This window comes from Brachionichthys hirsutus, chromosome 4 (genome assembly GCF_040956055.1).
Source record: "Brachionichthys hirsutus isolate HB-005 chromosome 4, CSIRO-AGI_Bhir_v1, whole genome shotgun sequence".
Lineage (NCBI taxonomy): Eukaryota > Metazoa > Chordata > Actinopteri > Lophiiformes > Brachionichthyidae > Brachionichthys > Brachionichthys hirsutus.
Window position 1 is genome coordinate 5,526,611 of NC_090900.1, and position 13,010 is coordinate 5,539,620.

At 44.9% G+C, this 13,010-nt stretch overlaps 1 protein-coding gene across 1 annotated transcript in view; it reads right to left on the minus strand.

Moving 5' to 3' along the window:
• dock8 (dedicator of cytokinesis 8) overlaps positions 1 to 13,010 on the minus strand; it is a 39,199-nt gene that overhangs the window by 21,279 nt on the left and 4,910 nt on the right. Inside the window, exons 2-14 of the mRNA XM_068738353.1 lie at positions 12,278 to 12,377; positions 8,492 to 8,667; positions 8,168 to 8,239; positions 7,323 to 7,431; positions 5,509 to 5,718; positions 5,176 to 5,261; positions 4,528 to 4,594; positions 1,954 to 2,103; positions 1,696 to 1,776; positions 1,374 to 1,536; positions 1,147 to 1,283; positions 576 to 669; positions 143 to 305 (exon numbers count right to left, since the gene is read on the minus strand). Of these exons, the coding sequence (XP_068594454.1) occupies positions 143 to 305; positions 576 to 669; positions 1,147 to 1,283; positions 1,374 to 1,536; positions 1,696 to 1,776; positions 1,954 to 2,103; positions 4,528 to 4,594; positions 5,176 to 5,261; positions 5,509 to 5,718; positions 7,323 to 7,431; positions 8,168 to 8,239; positions 8,492 to 8,667; positions 12,278 to 12,377 (1,608 nt within the window). The remainder of the gene's footprint in view (positions 1 to 142; positions 306 to 575; positions 670 to 1,146; positions 1,284 to 1,373; positions 1,537 to 1,695; positions 1,777 to 1,953; positions 2,104 to 4,527; positions 4,595 to 5,175; positions 5,262 to 5,508; positions 5,719 to 7,322; positions 7,432 to 8,167; positions 8,240 to 8,491; positions 8,668 to 12,277; positions 12,378 to 13,010) is intronic.

Here is a 13,010-nt window from a genome sequence, read left to right on the forward strand (position 1 = left end):
ATCAGAGCTCTACTGTAAAGACTTTTATTTTAAACATTTCACTTGAAAAATAAAAAATACTTTTCTTTCACTTTGTTATGTGTCTTTGGAAGAAAAGAAAACATACTGTTAGTGCTCAAGTGCCATCCTTCAGTTGGCATACCTGTAGATGTTGTTCGGGACGTAGACCTCACTGGAGGGGAACTCCAGCACCTCTTTGACTGGCCGGATGTTCTTCTCAGCCACAGGTATCATAGGAATGAGCTCTGTGGACAAACATCCCAGCGGAGTGTCGTGAACTGGAGACATGTCCAGTTTGATGGAACCTGTACGATGCAAGGTAAAACAAATGATGAGTCTTTATAATATCGAATCATATCATTCTTATATAAACCAAATTAAAGCAATAAATTCAAAGCTTAAAAACGAAAAAGCTACCGGTAAATGTTGCTGATTGCAACTTCATATTTAACAGACATGAATCTCATATAAATTATCTCAGCTGTGCAAGTGGAGAGAAATTCCAGCGGACGCATTCCACCAGTGAATAAATTAAAATGAAATTCCACGAGTGTTTGGATGCGATTAAAATTGACCTGATATCGTCTTGATTCTTCTCTGTGGCGTGGAGGTTTTCTTGATTTCAGACAAGAATTTGATCAAGTCCTCATCGCTCAAACGATCTCCCTCCTGAGAAAGTACACACACACACACACACACACACACATAAAGAACCAGTCTGACAGGAAGCACAAAAACCCTCAGAATATCTCTCATAAACTGAAGCCTTCAAAATACAAAGCAGCGATTGGTTCAATGACGTCAGAGTCCGACAAGAGATATCCTGGCTGCATTTATGCCACATCTTGGCTTTATGACAGAAGATATAAGAGCTGACGGGACATTTAATCAAAGGAGACAAGGCGATGCTGTATTTTCAAGCTTCTTTGTCAAGACAATCTCAACATAGAGCAATACCTCGACATAAGAGTACTTGGACATACGATACCGAGATATGAGCCAGCCTGCGAGAAACATTTAGCTTTGAGATGAGAGCATAAATCTGAGTTACAAGCTCGGTCCAGGAACGAATTATACTCGTATGTCAAGGTATTACTGTACAACAGCCAGTTAACAGCTGACTACATGCTCGAGTGACAGTCAGACCTGTTTAAAGATAGTGCCGATAGTAATGGTGGCCGGTTTGAAGGCGGAAATGTTGCAAAATTGATCATCCATGGTGTTGAAACGTTCAGAATTCCTTCTCGGAAACTGGGCTCTCCGGTCAATGCTGCTGGATTTACCTGGGGGGGGGGGGAAAGGGTCAGAGGTCAAATTATGCATACACGGCTATATCAAATCACAAGGTGTTACTCATTAGAACAAGAACTCACCTCCTTTCAAGCTGTCGGAGTCTGTGACGTCACGGTCTAAAGTTGCGGTTGAGATGACTTCCATGATATTTACGGTGGCCCAAGCGAAGGGCATACGATAGCGTCCTAGCCTCTGGCAGAAGGTCTCTGCCTGAACCCGCAGCTTCTCAAGCTTGTCCTTGTTCTGAAAGGCCGAAAGCAAGATTACATTCAAAAAACAAAATAAGATGCTAGAAACTTCCTGCAGGATCAGAAATCAGGTGCGTGTTTAAAACATGATGATAAAGGAAAACCCTGCAGTATCCGCTCTATGGAGTTAAAGATAATTGCACTGCCTCGTTACCTTTGCAGAATCGCATTCCCTCAATGTGATGTAGGGTTCAGCACAGTCACTGATCTCTCCTTGCTGAAGAACCTTTTCAATCTAAAACAGACAAGGACATGCACATCTTAGCATAACCAGAATTAAAACAAAAGTACAATCGAAGAAATATTTACATCAGAAGGAAGGGCATTCAGAAGCAGAACTGCATGTCATCTCAGGGTACCGGTACGTAAAGCCGACCCCATCGCCCCTGCCTCATCCTATCCTCAGTATTACCTTGATGACCAGGTAGATATCTGCAGAAGGGTATGTGATGGAGAAGATGCCCGACCTGGCCAGGCTGGACTGGTCCACATGTGGAGTGTGAGTTTTCAAGAAGTTTTTATATTGTTCCGAGTTCAGATCACAGTAGAAGTTTTCTGATATCTGGAGAGAAACAAAAATACAAAGTCATATTTTCAGGAAAATATATATATATTTACCTTCCATTTATTTATGTCACATCAAATTAAGAAGATAGTCAAAAGTTAACTATCAGGTCAAATCATTTCTCTAAAGCATTCTATGAAAACCACATCTGTACTGAACTATAGAGGCATTTATGTCGCATTATAATGCATTTAGAATGCTTTAGAACTACACTCAAACTTGCTTTCTCATGCGCTGTACCAACATATATGTGTGTTTAGGCAGCCATAATGCGTTATAAGCCCCTCCATGAAACCTCGGTTTTATAACACTGGTTTCGTGTAATCCCAGGATTGATCGTTGAATATCCGTTTCGTCCACTCCTCCTCCTCCTCCTCCTCCTCCTCTGCTCACCCAGCTGATGACTTCAGGCTCAGAGCACCGCCACATGTTCTGGTCTGGTCTGGTCTGCTCAGTGTCACAAGATCCTACTCATTTCAAAGCCATGAACCTCTCCTGCATTCTGCTCATCCCATAGGAGCCCCGTAAGGCCGACCACACCAAAGTGAATCCGACTACAAACTCAGGACGGCATGCTAGGGCGACCATTTGTGCTTTATTTTAGAGCTTACTGCATTTACTTAGCAGTGGTCTAAGGGTTGACGTCAAGACGGAAATGACCGTTCACTTTAGCACGAAGGTCGCGTACCGGCGAGCTCTCAGCCGACTGCAGCGGAGGAGTCCACCTCCGACAACCGATCACTTCTCAATGATCTCAAACAGCTGGCTGTCCTCTCATTGGACAGAACAGACATGTCAAAGTTAACATTCCATTTTGAGTGTGGTTTTTGTTTTAAAGAAATGTTGAAGACCTTTTTAATAAAATAAAGTGCTTGTCAGACCACAGCTGGTACATCCATCTATTAAAACAACAATATTCCTACTGACACACACACACACACACCACCACTCCAGTGTCGCCAAGAATGTTGGGTAACTGTGTACCAATACTTAGGACAATTTGAAGAAGAAGAATGTCATTTGAATGTGACCTTGTGATCTCCTTGGACAGAAGCCACCTACGGTTCCACTAACAGTTGAACCTGCGATTGTGCCGAGGCTGCTGCTGCTGCTTCAATGGGGAAGAACGGCCTCGTCAACCAAACTGAGTCCACATTATTTAACGGCTATGGAAGAAATGCTGTGGTTTACTTCTGATTCCCTGTTTGTGTCCCTCCCATTATCTGCCACTGCCAGGTCCAGCAAACCTAGGCTTGCCTCCTCTCGTATCGCAGCAACAGCACAAACATGACTAAATACACGTAGGAAACCTGCAGACAAACGCGCATTCCCTGCCGTTTCTATTTTGAAGGCATAAACTGTCTGTTTACATGTCACCGATTGCCACGAATATCAAAAGTAGGCCACTTGTTTGGGTCACGAACTGTGTCTGCACCTTGGCTGACGGTATGACATGGAATTATACAAACATCTGCTACAGATTTAACAGATGTGCACAAAATGGCAAAAACACACACAGCAACGCAAGATACTAGAGAAAATGAGTCAAAGAGGCGGCAGGGCTGTGGCAGAAAAGGAAATATGACATCCTTGAGGAGAGAGCGAAAAAGAGACAAGCGTGCAGAAGAAGAGGGAAAAGAATGGAAGGTTCAGCAATAAATAGGTCGGTCACAAATGTTTGGTGGTTCCCCCAGATCTGGATTCAGAGGACAAAACTGGCTTCCTATTTTAGTTAGACAGAGGAACACTTCATTAAAGTCTGGATCCGTCTCTGCTCATTGTAAGAAGCAGGACCATTTATTACTCTCTACAAAGTCACACAGTAGTTCAATGCACTATGAAAATAGCAGTCTTAGACAGCTCAGCTCCACTCTGTGTGGACATGACGTATGAAAATGCACATGAGCTCACCGTGAAAATGATGGAACAATTAATACTCTGCTTTACCCAGAAGATTATCTCTGCTACGAAACAGCTGGGCAGCTCTGACAAGGAGGGCAAAGCCAGTGTGGCTAAAGCCCCGTCTCATCCGAGAGATCCATGAGCGCTAAGTACAAACTAAACCCTTCCAGTCCCTTCACCCCAAAAAAACGCTATCCAGCTGTGTAAATCCACATAAAACACAAACAGCGGAGGCCGACTGGGAAAATGCAGCTCTGTATTAGTAAAACGCTGATCACTAATTTTATATATATATAAATAATGTATGCAATCCTTTTCCCCCCTCTATCTACATTTCCACTAATAAACTCTTATCTGCAGTTCTACATGGTTTTTCATGGTAAATGGATTTACACAACTGTTTTATCAAAAGCGTAAAACCATTTCACGTGAAACCTTTTTATTTGTATACTCATTGAAAAATCAAAAAATAACACCCTTGGAAATAACAAGGACCATCTGTGAAGCAAAGTCTCTTACCTTTTTCTTCTCTTTCAGGTCGTACAAGGCCATAGAGGCAAATACGGGCTCAATTTCAATCTCAAACCTGGGATGCCAAGAGGAGAAAAGTACATTTACTTGAAATTAATCGTGTGGTCTGTAAATAGATTATATTCAATTGCATTCTACTCTATTCCTGTAGATTACTACGATGCTGGGAAGCTGTAAAGTGTATTACAGTAAGCGATGACATGTTTGAACTGCAAAATAAAGGATTAGTTGCCAAACCACTGCTCACTGTTCAACTAAACATTGGCTAGATTTAAGGGAGGAAAGAAGGACGTGTGAGATAATGTGTGTGTGTCTGAAAGAGGAAAAAAAGACAGGATCGCACAGAGGGAGGGGTGGTACAGTGATGCTCTATAGAGAAACAACTACGCCGACAGGAATCCTCCACCCTCCCACACTGCTGGTCTGTCCACAAGGCCTTTCAGAAAGGGCCCTTCAGTCATGAGCGCTTCTGACACACAAGAACGTACTGTAATATTAACCATCGAGCAAAAGGTCGCTTTCACAATCAGGCTGCCTTTTAGAATAATTTCCCCTCGATACAAATAACTGCTTGATTAATAGAAGGCCACCGTTTAGCTGCACCCCCCCACATCATTATGAAAATGAATTACGTACTTGATGGCATGGCAGCGGATCAGGATACGGTCTCCAGCGTGTTCTTTGGGGCAGTCGGGAATGGGCCGGATCTCCACTGCGTCTTCCTACAACATAATAGCAGGTCAAGTGCGAAAAAGGAAAGAGCCGTTACATTCAGAGGAGATTCTGGGTTTGAAATACACTCAAAAGTATTACTATGGACAAATATATAGACAAGAATCCACTTAGGAGTCCTCCTAAGGAACATTAGGTGGAGTTGACCCCATTGTGGCAGCGGCTCAGGACTAACTCTCCACTTTAACTTTATAATTATGATTGCACGCTATATTGCAGCGCGTATGGACGTCTCACCTCATCCGCTGGTGGGCACAGAGCAAACAGCTCGGGGTGTCGGCTCCCCTGTCTCGCCTCCTGGTTGAAGCGGTCCAGTTCCTCCGGGCTGCTGAAGGCCAGCAGCTTCTCCAGTCTCTGGTCCGGGGTCAAACACCGCAAGTTGAAATCACAGGAGGTCAGAGTGCGGCCGGAGTCATCGTTCAGCCCGGAGAGAGTCGGAGACTTCACCTTAAAACAAAAACAGAGGGAAGACGTAAGGGCCGGGAAGGGGGGGAGGTTGGAGAGGGAAGAGAAGCCGAAGGTGAGGATAATGAAATGTGGGAGCGGGAAAGACGACGAGATAAAAGAGAAAGGAGGAAAAGTAAGTTGCTGTTTTTTTTACCCTACCTCTTTTGTATATAGTTAAATTATTAATGTTTCCTTCCTACTTGCTTTCTGTTGTTTTGTTACTGATACACTGGATCTACAATTCAGGCCTTAATAAATGTAAACGGGCATTAACATAAATAAATCTATTTACCGGTAATAATTCTCCCACCTTTTGGGCTGGGGTGAAAATTATTTTGAGGGTCTCTAAAACTTGGCCTCAGTTAGGAAAGTGTACGGTATTTACTATTTACATTTACTATTACTATTTACTCTCTTTGAATTGGAGCATGCGTTGCTCATCAGCAGGAGATCTCCTTATGGAAGTCCTCTCACTCTGCCACAGGGCAGGGCAGGACATAACCTCGCCCCCCCCCCCATCATGGCTCGCCATGAACAGGATGCCACCCCCCCTCTCTCCTTGTCGCTTTCATTTTGCATCATCCATCAATGTGGCATCCCAGCTCTCCAACTGCAGAGAAGTAGGCAAAGCCTCACCCTGCTGGGGCTCGAGGGGACTTCCAGACCGTGATCCCGGGACTCCTGATAAACCGGACTGGAACACCGAACAGACCAATCACACGCTCCGAAAGACAATAGTGCTGTTCTTCCCCTCTCTGTCACCCTTTTTTTGGCAAGTAGATCATGGGAAGCCTGCAGCAGCACTAAAAGCCCTTTGGTTTGGGTGATTAACTAGAATTTGAAAAGCGAGGGCGACAGGAGGGGGGGGGGAATGGTGAGACAGGCTGGGTAACTAGCCAGAGGCTGGGAGTGGGGCTGACTGATTGGATTGGCTGAAACAACCAGACCTTGGATGAGAGAGGGGATGACATAAGAGGGAAGTGAGAGAGGACGGGAACTTGGCTCAAAGTAACGTCAGTGGAGTTCTGAAGCAGCCATCTGTAATGAAAGGCAAGGGGCCTTATAAACGGAAGCTTCTCCGTGTATTTAACTACAACAGCTCGGACTGGAGTGTGTGATCGTCAGGTTTAGCTTGTACAAGTCGGGCTCAATCAGGTTAATGCCACAGAGGAAGGATTGTTAGGAACAGAACACCGTTGTGTCCAGTTTGTCCCATCCCTATTCCCCACAGCACATTCAGTACGGCCGTCTCGCTCAAGCCTCGATGAGTATGGACTTTTTATTAGTGTCTATCTGCTGTGCGTGTTAGGAGTCGAGACAGACCAGCCGGTGATTAGCTTAGCACAGCATTAAGGTTGAAAGCAAAGCTTGGGTCTCAAATACAATAGCAGACTACAAAAAAAAAAAAAAACTTAAGGGGGGAGCAGGTAAAACTTTGGTTCAGCATAGTTGGACTCCGCCGAGTAACAGATCATCATTTAAGACAGGTGGGGGAAAACATCAGAGCAATTGATTTAAAGGACCTTTACACGATTTACTGGTTAATTCACCTGAGAAGCTGACTGTGTAAGTTAAGCACGGCTGGCTGTGTTTGTGTTTCTTACGGGCTTTTGTGGGTTCTCTGACTGGGCGTCGGACTCGAACATCTGTTTCCGAAGGAGTTTGTGTAGGCCTGCTCGCTCGGAATAGGCTCCCCAGCCATCCCCCTGACACCTACACACACACACACACACACACACACACACACACACACACACCCAAGAGTCGGACAGGGACACAACATCAAACATAACACATGGCTGGAGTGATACACCTCCGCACTTTAATCAAATACGATTACCACAAAAACACAAGCCATGTCCAACATAGTCAACGTGTACGTGTATTTATGCGAGTCAGAGAGAGAGAGAGATAGAGCGAGCACTACGGCACATCCGCACACCAGTGTATTGTGCTTATCGGCTGCTCTCAGGTCTCCGCTTTCAGGTTTGACAGACTGTTGCACATGGTGCACACTAAAATACCAGTGATGGCAAAGTTTGTTCGTTTTTAGGGATGCAAGGTTACAACATTGAACTCTGGAGCATCGCCCACTCGTCTTGTACAATGGAGAACATTCCATGCGTTTTTAGTTCCACTCTAAAAAGTTTCCCATTTCTATGTTAAACCAAACCGCAGGCGCTAAGGGTGTCACAATTCCAGAAGTTCAAACCCTGATAAAACACTGCCAGATAACTCTTTATAGAAATTCTTTCAAAACCTTGGGGGGGGAAATCTTGGCACATAAATATCATTCCATTTTTAGTAACTGTTGCAGGGAATTTTAACATCTCTGCGGTCCTGGTGTTGAAAATCGGGTATGGAGATCAGCTTTTAGTAGCATCAGTATAGCAGTGAGAGTCCTGAACATTCAAGACCGTAACAACGGTGCATATCGGGGGCGATCTACCTTCTGGAGACCACAAGCCACGGCTGGATGTAGCTCTTTACGCAATCCCTCACATGTGGATCCAATTCCGATCTACACAGACGGGAAGGAGAAAAATCAGACAACGCCGACTGAAAAATGCACACCTCTTGTGTTTTGATGTGAACTTCACGGTCAAGGCGAGGGATGCTTGGATGCTTCGAATATGCCACGATAACAGAAACTGATGGAATAACTTTGGATAGGCGACACTAAAAGGACAGCCGCGCTACTTACTCTGATTCTACAAACATCTTTAAACCAATCGGGTCTTCGGTGGCCAATTTAAGAGATCTTGGGACCTACCCATTTTCTGGGACAGAGTGTCGCACAGTGCGGCACTCCTTCTCCACCTGCTCCACCTTCAGGTCATCGTCTGGGAATTCTCCAAGTTCCTGCATCAGGGCCAAGTCTCCACTCTTCAACTGTGATATCAGGAATTCCTCTAGATCCAAGGGCTCCACCGCGTCGTACGCCTGAGGCTGCAGAAAAAAAAGGGAACCACCAAGCAAAAGGAATGTTTGGAATGGCGTCTAATAAGCAAATGAGGCGGATAATCAGTAGCGATTCCTACAAGTAAATGTGTCATAGCATAAATATTAACCAGTCTTTGTATTGATCTCATGAGACAACAACAAAAGAAATCTAAAGATAGAAAAAGCAAATAAAAATACCAAATGTGAAAGCTAAAAGGTGATTGATTGCACAGTCCTGACAGAAAGAGCAAACGACCGGAAGGGGGGTGTTCACAAATCACGATGAAACAAACGACTGCAGCACCAACACAAAAAGAAACCAGAACAAACTGTTCCCCATCAGACACTTTCTTTAATCCTATTTTTAGACAGAAACACACTCCAGAGCTGCAGCAGATTAAAAAGGTAAAGCAATGATCAAATTCGAATATAGAGCACAATCGAGATGAACATTTCACCGCAGGCTTTAGATCAGATGCGTTTTGCAAATGAAATCAAGTCCCAATGTCACATCATTAGAAAGAGCGATGGCGACAGCACACTTCCTTCCTGTGGCGTTCCGGTCGCTTCGGTTGTGAGAGAGGAACCTGCATGTAGCAGGTGTTTCTCCGAAGAGCAGCGCTGGACGCGCGGTGGTGGTTAAAACACGACACCAGGACGGAGGTGGAACAACCGTATCGTCTGTTTAGATCAGACCCACAGAATCGATGAAACCTCGGCATTGGCCCTTCAGTCTGGCTCTCTGCCGCCCAGTTTCTAACAATCTTTGTGGCACGGCCTCTTTTTTCTTCTTTAGTGTGGAGGCTAATGAATGCTAATCTATGCATGCTTATGAACAGAGCCTGCTGCTCCAGAGACATGGGGAGTTAGCAAGACGCTAACATAACCTCTCCTGCAAATTCAAAGGCCATACTTTATTAACTGACACAAAGGCGATCATGAAGAAAAGGTGATTTTGTAAAATTATATATATATTTAAAGCAGAAAAATGTTAAGTCCCTATTGGAGCCTTTTTTTAAAGACCGACACATCTCTGCTAGCATCAGCTGGGACAGAAAAAGAGAAAGTCCTGACAACCAATGACCTCAGCAAATATGGCTTGAATCATGACGTTGAAAACAAAATAACTTTAATTAAAAATCTTAAGATTTAATTAGTCTTAAGCTGTGCTCATGTGGATAATGTAGACTTACCCGGCTGAAAACTGAAAGATGCGGCGCAAAAAAGGAAGCATACAAAATGGCGCACTCCAGATATAGGAACCCACAGCGTGAACCTACTGACACTTTCTGTTGAAGCCACAGCGCCGTGCAAAGATCCGCTTTAAATTGATCCTCATGCTAAATGCTAAAAAAACGCCAGCAGATTTCAGAGCATCGGCGCCACCGCTTTTCTAACCGGTCAAAATGAATGCATGAATCTGACTCCTAAAACCCTAACGAAGACTTGACAGCAGTTTGTAGCATTTCAAACGTGCTGTAGTTTAGAACTGAAGGGGAGAAACCGCAAGACATTTTAAGGAAGTGACATCAGCAAAGTGTTCCTACATCGACTGGTGTTTCAACAGACAGGGCAGCACATGCGCTCACACACACACGCGCTCACACACACACACACACACACGCTCGCACACACACACGCTCGCACACACACACACACACACGCATGCACACGCTCACACGCTCGCACACACACACACACACACACGCACACACACACACACACGCTCACACACACACGCGCTCGCACACACACACACACACACACACACACACACACGCTCGCACGCATGCACGCTTTGCTCTTAATCTCTTGATTTGTGTTTTAAACCAATGACAAATAACGACATGTCAACGCTCCTCGTGTTTCGGCACTAAATATAGCGACGGGGTGAGCGAGGGAGAATTACCAGAGTCAACAAGGTGATCCATGTCAATAGCTGCAGCAACAAACCATCCCTCCCCCATCCCTCCCTCATCCCTCCCTCATCCCTCCCTGTGCTCGTGATGCCTGCTGGATGACAGGAATCCATCATCCCGGAGATTATAATATTTAAACCCCATTCCCACATTCTAAATCCAGTCATGTTAAAGATTTGTCGATGTAAGCTAGAAGGTAAGCAGCCCCCACCCCAGCGCTGTCAGCAGCCAAGGCTGACCCATTTCCCAAGCAGGTTAGAGATTATCCGAAAGGAAAGGATGGCACTCCGCCTCAGACGCTGTCCGGTGTCGAGCTCAAGGCTGATCGGCGCTGAAGAACCGAACGGCTTCGGCTCAGTTAAGCATCTTCACAGATATGTCTGAAGCCTCAGAGGCTAAGAGCTTTAAAAAAAAAAAAACTTAAATGACAGAAGTGGGGCAACAGGGAGCAAATATGTGAGGGGTTGACAGGAATAGATGCTAAAGCTGGAAGACTGAAAGAAACACATTTGAATCTGAGAGGGTACAACAGAGACGTAGAGGCAACGAATTCCTGCAAAGGATTTCTGTGCACGATTCCGCCCGCAGGAATCAGCAACTGTCGGCAGGAGACAAAAAATAATAATGGCTTTCGATGCTGCAGAAGAAGAGGAGAGAGCGAGTAGGTTTTCCCAGATGAATCACAGAAGACATGTCGGTTCACCTTTAAATAAAAGCACGTTATAAGTAATGAGAGAGAAAAGAATACTCTTTGCCAGGAATGCAGCCAGCTGGTTCTGCAAAAGCATTTCCTGATGTCAAAGCAAAATTACTATGATACAAATAATAACCTCCAAGACTTGACCCCACGCTGAGTCAGACATTCTCACAACTAACGACAGCAGAGAGGATGTGGAAGGGATATAGCCCGGAGGACGGAGGTGGTGCGGCACAAATACTTCAGTTCAGCACCAGAGGACGAAACGCCGACTAGCATCACATCATTAGTATCTGCTAAAGTAACACTGAATTTAAAAAAATACATTAATCTGAGACCTATTTATAAACCTAAACCCACTGAACGTATTTGATAGATGTGCAGATTTACGTAATTTTCATTCATATGCAAAACATTTTTTGTCTTCCCGAAGCCTGCCTGCAGCCGATGCACACGACACACGCCTCGGTCACACGTCTCACGCCTCTGTCCTGTCCAACCGATGTTAGTGCTCTCAGTTCTGGACAGCACCGGTGTGAACCCGTAGCTGATGAATCGGAGCTTGTACCGGAAAAGAATGGCGCGGCGGTCATTCGGATCCACCGTGGCAGCGGTGAAGATCGCGTTATTGTTAAATATAAATAAAGGTAGCCTCGTCAGTTTGTTTAAGCACTCGCAATATAATCAAAGAGTTTGATATGAAGAGCACAAGGAACGAAAATAAAAAGCCTGACAGCCCGACGAGGGATGCACAGATGAACATGGGGGGGGGGGGGGGGGGTCATTGCATCTGTGGAATAAAGTTTAAACATTAAATGAAAAACCAGCACACAAAAAATGTGAAATAAAAACCTGTGATGATCAAGGTAACTGCTGAAGTGAATTATTTCAAAATTAGGAAGTTATTCGGGCTATTGTTTGAAGAAGCAATCACCCAGCCCTTATTTAGCACGATGTGAAAAACAAATGCTGGACTAAAGCGAGCCAGCGGGGAACTCACCACGGCGAGGCTGCCGGTGGCCGAAGCGTTGGAGTTGCTTCGGCTGTGATGGAAGCCATGAGTCCCGCTGAACTGTCGCCTGATCTCTGCAGACGAGTGCCTGCAGAAAAGTATAGAAACACACACACACACACACAGCTTGAGTTTTCTGTTCGGCAAGGAAAGACAACCCTCAACGCCAGCAGGCCATACGTGTGAGCTATATGACGGTTAGTATTTGCACAGAAGCACAAACATTTACAACCTCCTGTAAAACCACAAATGTGTATTTTAATGCAAGACACGGCAAGTCCGCCGTTCCAACCTGCAGTCGTCTGAATCGGTCGACCGTGGCGACTCCATTCAGACCATTGTTCTCCCCTACAGACGCACATCTCTGATAGCTGTGCAAAGGTTTTGTCATGCTGGCAGTGGAACAAATACAGTGTCCTGGTCTGAGGGTTAGTCCGAGCAAGAAATCAACATGACAGAGGAATGGGGAAGCATTTAAATAGTGTGGCTAGATAGCGACCGTTTCTGTGTGTGTGTGTGTGTTTGCCTTCAACGAAAAGAAGGGAGCGCAGGACAAAAGCAACAAAGCCAGAAATTTAATTTCTACGTGACTTAAGGATCAAATACATCATTTAAACCTGAATAAATTCAACACAATAAGCTTTATTCTCTTATATTTGTACATTTAAACTGCGATTGTCGGAAACGGTTTATTGCAATGCTGCCACACGAGGGAGATTCA